Source organism: Typopeltis vanoorti, chromosome 23, assembly GCF_054136105.1.
Source record: "Typopeltis vanoorti isolate ZY-2024b chromosome 23, IOZ_Tvanoo_1.0, whole genome shotgun sequence".
In the NCBI taxonomy this organism is placed as follows: domain Eukaryota; kingdom Metazoa; phylum Arthropoda; class Arachnida; order Uropygi; family Thelyphonidae; genus Typopeltis; species Typopeltis vanoorti.
In genome coordinates this window covers 15874589-15886904 of record NC_143571.1, presented here as the reverse complement: position 1 = coordinate 15886904, position 12316 = coordinate 15874589, and the positions used below count along the sequence as shown (strand labels likewise).

At 32.9% G+C, this 12316-nt stretch overlaps 1 protein-coding gene across 1 annotated transcript in view; it reads left to right on the top strand.

Annotated features, from left to right (window-relative positions):
- The window catches only part of LOC150093651 (arylsulfatase B-like), a 41288-nt gene that overhangs the window by 8855 nt on the left and 20117 nt on the right, over nt 1-12316 (top strand). Inside the window, exons 4-7 of the mRNA XM_090412594.1 lie at nt 3909-4068; nt 8356-8468; nt 8969-9109; nt 11119-11241. Coding sequence (XP_090268720.1) covers nt 3909-4068; nt 8356-8468; nt 8969-9109; nt 11119-11241 — 537 coding nt within the window. The remainder of the gene's footprint in view (nt 1-3908; nt 4069-8355; nt 8469-8968; nt 9110-11118; nt 11242-12316) is intronic.

Here is a 12316-nt window from a genome sequence, read left to right as displayed (position 1 = left end):
TACATCATTTTACTTCCCAAATATGTGAATTGTTCTACATTTTCTATATCAATTCCATCCACTTGTATCTTTTTTTTCCTGTTCTTCTCACCAAAATACCATTGTCTTCTCGTTTTTTCCAAGTTCATAACAAGTCCAAATCTCTTCCCTTCCTCATTTAAGAGTTTCAGTGTTTTGTAGTTCTCTTTCGTCTTCTTCAATAATAACAATGCCATTTGCAAATCTCAGATTGTTAATTCTCATCCCGTGCACAGATATTCCATTTGCATCTTTCTTCATTTTGTCCATTGCTCTTTCTAATGAAAATTGGTGATATTGGGTCGCACTGTCTAGTACCTCTCCTTGTTCTAAACCATTTCCCCAAATCATCACCTATTCTGACTGCTGTAACTGCATTCTGATAAACTTCTCTTAATATAGATATTAGATTTCTATCAATTCCATAGGATTCAAGAACTGTTAATGTCACTTTCTGGTCAATACTGTCAAATGCCTTCTGAAAATCAACAAAGCAAGTATATATGTTTTTGATTTTTCTCCTAGCTTTCTCTGCTATTAACCGAATTGTCAAAATCTGTTGAATTGTAATTCTATCCTTCCTAAATCCTGCTTACTTGTCTGCAAGGTATGCTTCCAAATGTATTCTCAATCTTTCTGTCAATATCATCATCATCACTTTACCAAGGTGACTTGTCAAGGCAATTGTTCTATAATTTTTACATTCTAGCTTATTTCCTTTCTTGTATAATGTTACTAATATTGATTTCACCCACTCCTCTAACATTTTCCCTTCTTTCCATACCATATTACATAGTTGGTGCATTTCTGTAACCATACTTTCCCCACCATATTTAATAATTTCTCCAGTGATGTTATCGTTACCAGGACTCTTGTGTTTTAGCCATCCAATTGCTTTTTTTACTTCTCATCTTAAAATGTCCATATCATATTCATTACCTGGTGGTGATATCTGCTTCAATTCTTCAGTAAGTTTCCCAACTCTATCTAAATCTATTTTTCTTCATGCAACTCACTACAGTATCTTGCCGCTGTACAATCTTTTCTTTATTCATCAATACTTTGCCTTTTTCATCTTTAATTTTGGTCTGTTTTGGTTGCCACTTTCTATTAATGATTCTAATCATTTTGTATACTCCCTTGTTTTATGTTCTCCATAGTACTGTTCTATATTATTGCATTGGGCTTCTAACCATTTCATCTTATCCATTCTGACTGCTTCTTTCACCTCATTACACTTTATTCTATATTCCTCCTCTATTTGTTCCGATGTATCCCATCTTATTTTCAACATTTCTTCTTGATCTTCTCTTCTTCTGGTACTGTTTCTTCTATCGCCTTTATTGCTATTTGCGTATTGAGTGGCCAGTTGTAAAGAAAGAGATCGAAACTCAGAAAAATTAATACTCAGTAATTTAGAGAATTTCTGCATGAAAACAATACAATAAAGTACTACAGAATGGAACGAATTAAATGTGAAACCATGAATCATCTTATGGGCACCATATAATATAACCCTTAAATATAGGGTGCCCATAAGATAGGAAAGCAGGTAATAGTGCATGATTTCCTCATATACTCCCCTACAATTTATTATTTTTACTACAAAAATCGTTAATGCAAATAGGAACGCATTTTACTATTTTTTTATGTAATTATGTTTGTATCAGCTAATTACGTACTTAAGTAATAATAAGTAATTAAAGGATAAATTAGCAAATAGTAGATAAAAAATTCCATTGGCATCGGGTTTTAATAATAATGAAGTGAAATTTAAAGTAAAATACCTCAAAATTTCCCGTTTGTAGCATCTGAAGTCTAGCAGTTTCTGTTTCTTGGAATTTTGCTATGGTGGCTTTAAAAACTGTCACCTTCTTATCTCATATACTTTTCAGAAGAATGTATCTTTAAAAAGAATATTATTTTTCTCAGCGCTTACTTCAAAAGCCGATTCATTTTGTCTTTCAGTTCTGTGAACTATTATAGATGAAAAGCGAAAGCGGTTTTTTTTTTTTTAAGTTAATATGGTCGGATATTTATCGATGGACGAAAAATATAATTTAAGGCTTTTAAAATACTGTTATAGTCTATTAATCTTTCCAAAACATACTGTAAAGATACTGATAATTTTATATTCATCATCAATGCCGTAACCAAACGATTTTAGTTGTTCGACCCTTACGGTATAAATATGAAAATGTTGATACATTTTCGCAAGAATATACTTTGAAAATCGACAGGGAAACGAGTCATACCAATAACACCCATAACAATGATATTTTTCCTTGTAGATTTCCGAATTTTTAAAAGAAGTTTTTCTTTTTGATTTCCTTTTCGTTTGATACCACAGGTCTGATCGTAACATGGAAATATACAGCCCAGAATAAATAAGCTAGAGCAGGATTTTTGGATGGAATGTCTGAGTAAGACATTAATTGTGCTGTTGATTTACAACCTTTTATGGGACACAGTGTAGAGGCGAACAAAATACTAATTACGAAAATTAAAACAACTAAGATGCGAGATGAAAATTAAAATATTTAAAAAGAAAAAGAAAAAGATATAAATAAAAGAGAAGGTATCTGAGCTAGATGACATAATTCTGATCTAAATGGAAATGAGACATAAGGAAGGAAAAATTATGCTAATGAGTACATTATCACAAGTTTTCAATTTTCATATATTTCAGACATCAGGTGTAAAATGTACTTTTAGTACTTCTGCAGAATTTAGTTCATAGAATGAGAATTCACGGAATAATCACGTGTTGGGATACAGCATTCTGTCAGTGAAGAATGCTGTAATAAAGACTGCTTCTTGCTTGAATATATAGAGCGTATCTAATTGAGTTCAAGGCGTCAAGTATTTTTTAGATGATGCGAAACCCGGCTTTATTTTCTGCAATGTTAATTATTTTTCCGTATCTTTTCAGTATTTCTTTCTTTCCCTATCCTTGGCCAACCATGTCAAGAAAATAATGTACCCATTCTCCAACGAACAGATTGCTAGTTAGGAATTCCCCCCCACACACACAACTGGCATGGATCTTTGTGAATGTCTTTATATGGGGGAAATGAATCTCGTCGCTCGGTGTGAGACCACAGTCTGCTTACTGGAGGTCTGAAGTGGCTTCAGAAATGTTCCAAGCTTGGTCTCTAGATCAGGCTTTCCGGATTATGTAATAAATGAATAAATATTAAAAAATTAAAAATATTAGCCCACTCACAGTATTCATGTACTGTAGGTTTGCAATCTTTGGTAGGCGGAGTCAAATAAAAAAAATATTGACTATAAACTGCTTGGTGTATATACCGGATTGATATGGTTTATGGCTTTTAGTGCAGTGGTGTTGCGCTGTCGTTTCTTTGCTGAAGGAAGTGAAGTCAGTTGAAAACGAATTTCTCCGCAGATGAAATGCTTGCACTTTTTCTTTGACATTAGTTTTTTGTTATTGAAGTTTTATTTTTAATATTTTTTATCAAAATGGTAAAATAAGCCAAGTCTCTCTCTCTCTCGTATATATATATATATATATATATATATATATATATATATATATATATATATATATATATATATATATATATATATATATATATATATATACACACATATATATATATATATACATGTATATATATATACATATATATATATATATATATATATATATATATATACATATATATATATATATATACATGTATATATATATATATATATATATATATATATATATATATATATATATATATATATATATATATATATACATGTATATATACATGTATATATATATATATATATATATATATATATATATATATATACATAAAGAGTTATGAAAATGTATTTTATGTTTTTGTTGTTGTTGTGTTTGAAAATTTCAGGGATGGAATGATGTCAGCTTTCATGGGTCTCCAGAAATTCCCACACCAAATATAGATGCATTAGCAGCAGATGGTATATTACTGAACAACTATTACACCTTGCACACGTGCACTCCCTCTCGAGCAGCGCTTATGACCGGAAAATATCCAATTCGACTAGGTAGGTTGCCATCCTATTGTAATATTGTATTAAGTAGTGCGCAATCTACGTAGGTTAACATAATTATCAAGACAGACCGATGAAAGTTTATTATTATTATTATTATTATTATTATTATTATTATTATTATTATTATTATTATTATTATTATTATTGCATTTCAGCCTTGTATTCAGTTTTATGTACATAGATTGGTCAGTTTCAATGAGACGATCCACTAAATAAATAAAGTCTCGAATTAATCAGAATTATTTTTCATTTTACATTTTATCGGTATTTAGAGTCAGCTATAATATTGTATCACAAATATTTAATTTTATTTTTAAGCAATATTTTTAGTGCAGTGGGTGACAGGGAAATGGTTTGAGGGGGTATTTGGTGTGGGCAGACTGGAGAGTTAAGAAAGTATAATGTGTACAAGAAGATCTATGAGAGAGCATATAGAAACATAAGTCAAAAGGTATAATATAAAAAATAAAAGTTAAACGAATAAACTTATGAAATAATTTCTAGCATGATTTTTACCTAGATTCACGATAATTATCAGTGCATATTACTAGGATAAAAAAGAAGCAGAATATAAAAATATTGAAATTAAATTTTCACAGTCAGGATGCGTTACTACTCACTTTTTTCCTATTCGAAGGTCAATTAGTCGGTCTCACAGTGTTTTTCAGACTTTTTCATCCTACAAAATAGTAAACTGGCCAAAGGAACGCACGTAAATTAACAGATAATTCCATGGCATCATAGAATTTGTTATTACTTCCGTTATAAATCAAAAATTTCCCCCCTTCCTATTGAACCAAATGATAGCTGAGATCAAGTATTTCTTCTGTACGCGTATCACATCGTTGTTTTGTAAATTTGATTTTAACTGTTCTGTTCTTCTGGTCATGAGACTGCAGAAAAGTTTGAAAAAAAAAATTGTCTTTGAATTGTCTTGTCTCTAAAACTGTTATCTTCTATTCACTAAGAAGGTCTGTTATCTGAGTAACAGAGGCCATAAAGGAGAGTTATTTATGTTTGTAAACAACTTGGGTTAAGTGGAATCGAATTTTGTGGTTAAAAAATTCACTCCCACAAACTATCGGCTGTTTTAGAATGTAGATATAAACATTTAAATATATTTGTAAAATACAAATTCGCTGGCAATGTTTCCTATAAAAAGCCGACTATATATATAGCAATCCTACTGAGCATACTTTTCACCAGCATACGATAACGGTCAATGGGAATTTTGGATCATTCTTCTTATAGGCATGTAATCAGGTCCTGAGCTGTTGTGATGAGGACTTCCTATGACCTCACCCGATGCTCCAGTTCATCCCAAAGATTTTGAATAGGGTTGAACTCAGGGTGCAGTGGCTGGCCAGTCAAGTATGGTGACGTTCAAGTTCACAAACCGCGGTTATAGCAGCAGACTTATGACACAGTACATTGTCTTGCTGAAAGAGACAATGGTCATTTCAGTAGAAACACCACAAATTAGGAAGCATTGCATCGTCCAGAATGTTCAGACACTTCCTGGTGTTTAGTGTTCTTGGAATACCACAAATGGAGGTCCGAGGCAAAACTAGGAAAAACAGGAGCATACCATTACACCGCCACGTCTGAATTTCATAGTTGGAGTTACGCAGTCTGGTAGGGACGTTCACCGGGCATACACCACTATTCATCTCTTCTGTAGAAGATGTATCGTCAATCCGTAACAGCTTTTCAAGGTTTTCATCCCACTCTACATGCTCTTTTCTTCACTCTACCAGTGAAGGCAACGCTGCATGTTGGTTTGGGTAATGTGGGACTTACATATTGTGGTCCTATCATGGAAATCCATGTTGTGCGCCTCGATTCTGAATGTTTTTGTGAAGTTTCGTGTCCAGTCGATTCTTGGAATGATTCAATATGTTGGCCTATAAATGGTGGTTTTTACATGTTATCATTTGTAGCACCCTACGGTCAAGTTTCGGTGAGCGTGATGCATTGTTCACTGAGGGGTAGCACTTGCAGTTGACTCCTACACTTCAATCTCAGAATGGTATCACTGACTGTTGACCTGGGATTGGCTGATTTGTCAACAATTTGCTGAATAGATAGGTCTGCAACATGTCATCCTAGCACAACCCTCTTTCAAACTCAATCAGTTCCTTCTCGCAGCCATTTCATCCGGAAACAGTTGCACTGACTTGGGACTATGATGTTCCTCCAATTTATAGACTACAAACACGTGACTTGTTACATGGCACGATATATATATATATATATATATATATATATATATATATATATATATATATATATATATATATATATATATATATATATATATATATATTGGGGTGTCCGTTGACTTCTTTCCAAGCACTGTACATAACTCATTTGCATGCCAATTTTTATAGTAAATTTCATTTTTACTTGTTTTGGAAGGGCACATGAAACTGATGGGGGGGGGTGCAAGGCATGAATACGAAGGCCACGCAGTCTTCACTGCATATTCTTATAAACGGGTCTATAAGAATGTATGATGGTTAAAAATCCCAATTAATTTCATACAACATTTCATATGAAAGTAACCATGTAATAGTAAATTAATTAAATTAAATTAATTTAGTATTAATTAAATTTCGCAGTTTCGCCACAGATAGTTGATAAATTCAGTTGCGGGGACAACCTGATATTTTGCCCTTCAGTTAGAAAGCCTTCGTTCAAATTCCGTCTAAGATTCCAGGAATTTTTGAAGATTTTTTTAACTAAAAGTGAATTATTATTATGTGATACCTCCAGGGAATCCAAAGACTCATCGACGGTGGGCAACTACTCTACAACTTTCTGTCTCCACCACTCTATCCACGAACCACAACTACCATCATCATCTACACCAACGCCATCTACCTCCCACCACTACTACTAGTATTTTCACAGACAATCACAAAACATCCATGCCCATGGCGGGATTTGAACCCACAGCCTTTCGACGAGAGAGCGGATACGCTAACCACTCAACTAACCAGGCCGACATTAGTCGGTCTTATGAAAGTGAAGGTTTTCCTTAGATTTTTATTTTATTAAAAATAAAGTCAGTGTAACTCAGTGGATGTGGCGTTTGCACACCACAGCACTTAACAGCATGAAGGAAGACTTCTTGGTTTCGAAGCTAGTCGGTGACTAGAAGAAATTTTTCAAAGCTTTTTTTCGATCGGTTCCCGAGTTAGTCGATCTCTGGCACGGGGGGGGGGTTCTCCCGGAAACTCGGGTTTTTCGTCCCGTAAACGCAAGAAAATCGACCATAGAACCCACATTATTTCAGACATTAAATATGAGTGTTAGGGTTAGGGACCACGAGATGGCGGCACTTGTTCAGCCGTTTCTCTTCACTGCATGCCTGTTAATTAGTGATAAATAGAGATTCACTGGGTGACTAGTGAATCTCCACTGGTGCCCAATCAGAGATAGTTGGCCCAAGGCCAGCTATGTCTGAACGGGTACCAGTGGAGATTGAACTACTCACTCTCCAAAAGTTAGATAGCGCTAAATGGCCTTGCCTACTCCCTATATACGGGAATAAAAAGGCGTTAGCTGATTTTTTTTTTAATAAAGTAAACACATAACTTCCAAACCATCCCGAGGGCACACGCAATTAATAGCTAGCAGATTATGAATATAAGGATTAGCTATTCTATATGATATTGAAATCATGTATATGGTATAGTGTGGACCTGCTGTAATCACGCACGTGGCTGATCGTAGACCTGCGCAAATCACGTTGATGATAAAATTTGGACAACGTAAAGATTCGTAACATGAAGATATTGAGTAGTTAAAATGGATAAAAGCAACTAATCAGTCCAAGTTAATATTTGAGGATTACTTGGAAATTATTCATTATCCTAGTTTTCGAAAGGGATTGTGCTAAATACTTAACATAATTTTTTTTTTCTTTTTAGTTCCATTACAGCCGATGAGTAGAGCAACATTTCAAAGTAGTTTTGCAACTGGTTCTCTGGCTCAGAAAAGAAGAAAGTGTCAGAAATGCAGGTTTTCATTCCTTTGGTTAATAAAAACGCGTTATAAAATTTATTCCTTTATTTTACTAACATCTGTTTGAACTCGAATGGCAGTTTAGACCCATTTCAATTCATTACACTGTCCGGGATTCCCATTATGAGCGCTGTTGTTTTATTTTAATGCAAATTTCTATTTTCCGCTTTATATCTTATTTTGCTAGCCGAGTTCAGTATTTGTTGATGAACTTAAATATAATTGAATTCTTGTCTTTGTTTCCTAAAGGACTTCACCATCGTGTATTAAGATCTGCAGAACCATCGGGACTACCCCTTGAATTCAAAATTCTGCCACAATTTTTAAAGGAGAAAGGCTATGCTACACATGGAGTTGGAAAGGTATGTTTTCTCTTTATATAATAATTATTTAATGAGTGTTCTTATTTAATTAAATTTTATAGAATAGGACATTTTTCCCGTTAAAAATGCTTCTAATAGGCCAGAAAATTATGGTAAATATTTTTTGTAATCAAATGAAGTAATTTATTAATACTGATTTTGAAAAACTTGTTTTATTTAATTATTCATATAGCGTATTGATAATAAATATGCCATATATGCAGGAAAAGAATATATGCTAAGATATGTTCAATTAAATATTATGTATTCAAATGAATTTTAAAAACCTTCAATGAGAAGATTTTATAATTCGGTTTTATAATTTTATCAGTTATTAATATGTGTTTGTGGTCAAATTATAATATTAAAATGTTGTAAATCGAAACCAATATATATATTTTAAAATGCATTTTAAATGTTAATATAAATATAAATATAATGAATAAATATATTCAGCCAATGCTAAAATTTTTCTGAGTTTAATATGCCGTTAATTTCAGTGGCATCTCGGATTTTACAAAAAGGAATACACACCAACTTATAGAGGATTTGATTCATTTTTCGGTCAATGGACTGGGATTATAGATTATTATGATCACACATGTCTTGAGCGAGCATGTGATAATCAGGACGAAATAAAGGTAAATATCATTCAAATAATATAAGCTACACCTTTTTATTATTTTTTTTGTAAGTATTTTAATTACAAACATATGAAGATGTAAGCACTAGTCGATCCCAAAAGTTGCAGTATTGATTTTGTATTTCTCATTCTTTAATTAAATATATATCTGGTCATTTAAGATAGCCAATCTCATTATTCACACACCAATATGACAATAAATGCACAGGTATAGTTACTTTGGATTTAAGCAATAAATCCACAGATAATTCGTACACCTACGGGTGCATTTATAGTTGCACCCGTAGGTGTACGAATTACCGATAAACGTGCAACTTTGAGATAGATACTGCTCAAATGTTGGATAGTGCTTCGTATGATGTTTAAGGCCTCCCTTGATGAGTCTAAGGACTCCGTGGAGTAGCCAACAACAACAACAACAACAATAAAATAATAATAATAATGTTTTGCTGATAAGTGTTGAACAGGCTGAATTTCTTATTTAAAATAAAGAAAGTAATAAGCATTGCTAGCCCACCGTCCCAAATCAAAAACTTAGACAACAAAGTCCATATTACTACTATCATTTTTTATTCTTTCGACAGATTTTACTGATATATTTAGGTTTAGCTATTGAAAATTAATCTTGAAATTGTCATCTGCCTGAATCAAAACTGACTGTAAGACTTAAACTAATTCCATTATGACTCACTAAAATTAAAAATTCTGACATTATTACTTCAGTTTTCTTAATTTATCTGCTGATATCATTATATGCTTAACCTAATAAAATATAACACGTATCCATTTCCAGATCTGAAAATTTGGCAATCACACTTAACATATTAATTTGGAACTTTTATTTACACACGCAACGTCCCAATTTTACATTATTCCTTACATGAAAATGATGTTAATGAGCTTTACTTTCAGAAAAGGATCTGTGTTATTCTCTGGTCCATGATATGAGAGAGAGAATTACTATAAACCACATGTATAGTACAGAAAACAACATTACTTGAAAAATTTACGTAACAAACATCTTATGGATTGTATATGATACAGAAATATGAGTAGCCGATGTGTTTTATTTAGTATTCTTTCATTTCTACACAATCCAGATGCGAATTAAAATAATGTTATTTATGGCCACATTAGCAGACGTTGTTTACACCTCAATCGTTTCTCTGAAGTAACTACTGAATCATGGGAAGTAGAGGAAACCTGTGGAACGACTGATTCATCAGAAGTAAACGTATATTTTATAGGAACTTTTGAATGCGTTTCTAGTTTCCGACTATTTTAAAACAACCTCTCATTTTGAGTATTATTGAACGATATTCCCAATAATAGATACTCAGCTTAAACCATTAATTCATTAAAACGCCGGGATTATCAAGCCAAACAGTCAGGTGTTTTCTATTCTGGACATTTTAGATATTAGGTCATATATCTCACTATCAGGTGGAAAGCGTTTGGTTAATGCTTCTTGTTTGATCTTTATTGGTACGTCTGTGAACGAAGACATCTATCCAAGAATCTACGAAGATTATATTTATCTAATATTTCTACTAAATGGTATATTATAGACATATGAACGAACTGGAGAAGCATTATACATAATTTAAAAAAAAATATGCATTAGTTAGAAGAGTAATTTCATCTATAATCAGATGAAGGGAACTTCCAGTTTAAGTAATAACAACGGCAATATTGTTTGTTATTCTACAACAACAAACACATATCAGTGTTCCAGTTCCAAATACAAATGCTTCCTAAGTCAAAAATTGGAAATAATTAACAAATTACCAAGACATGCCAAGAATGACTGCGAACAGATGTCACAGCTCATCGAAAATTTTTGGAAATTCGAGTAGGAAATATTATTTCTTGGGTTATTATTCAAAATTATATTAACTGAAGAATTTATGTATTTAGAATAAGGAATTTAGTAAAATGTAGCTTTTTTAACATTATTATATATTTGATTAATTATAGCACTATTGAATGAGATTACCGTTCTTACAGACTATGTGGGGACGTGATCTACACGATGGATTAGAAGCCGTCTATGGCATGCAGGGACGTTATTTAACTGACCTGTATTCAGAAAAAGCAATCGATGTGATCGAAGGGCACAATAAGTCTCAGGTAATATTGCACGATCATTTTGAACGTAATTACTTAAATATTCGCTAATAAAGCAATTTTAAAGCGAAGATATTTTGAAATGAATGACTAATAGTTGTAGTTTTTTCTTCTTAAATTGTTCCATCAAATTTCTCCACAGTTCCCCTTTTATAAATATTCGAAACTTTCGTGTTTTATTTGATAAAACAGAATATTTTATCTTTTAAAGATTTAAAGAAGTTTAGAAATTCTCCAAGCATCTCTATCTTTAGAAGTTTAGAAATTCTCCAAGCAGTTTTTACACGCGGGGCTCATTATTTATTAAGAAAAAAAAATTAAAGACTGCAACATCAATTACTGTTGATTTGTGAGGAATGAAGGGAGTGGTCTATTTGCTAAATGAGTCGCAAAACAATTTTTGTAATCAAAAACCGGCCATTTATTCATTTTTGAAAGATCACAATAGTCTTGCTCACTGTTCAGTAAACAAGAAATCCCGTTAGTGCTTGAACGATGGAATGGAAGAAGTGCTAGCTAAGTCGAAAATACAATTTTATCCTAAACCTGCTTGTGGAACCAGTTGCAGTTCATCTTACTTCTAGGTCACTGTATCTCGCTTAACAGAAACTTTATGTACATCCAATCCACGAAAGATTTAAACCTGTATCACATTTAGTACAGTGAGTGGAATAAGAGTTAGATTATCCAAAGACTGTGCACTATAGACCAAACATGAAAACATTTAAAGCTGCTGAACGTCCCCAATAAGCAAGACGGTGGTGTCTCACCGAGAATGATATTCATCTAATGAAATATATTTCCAAACATCCATGCCAAATCGACCGTAAAACCCACATTATTTCAGACATTAAAAATACGAGTGTTAGGATTAGGGACCACGAGATGGCGGCACCTGTAGAGCCGTCTCTCTCTTCACTGCGTGCCGCTTAATTAGTGATAGTCGGGCCAGCTATCCCTGATTGGGTACCAGTGCAGATTGAACTGCCCACTCAAAAGTTAGATAGGTCTTAAAACGGCCTCGCCTACTCCCTATATATACGGGAATAAAAAAGGCGTTAGCTGAGAGATGATGATT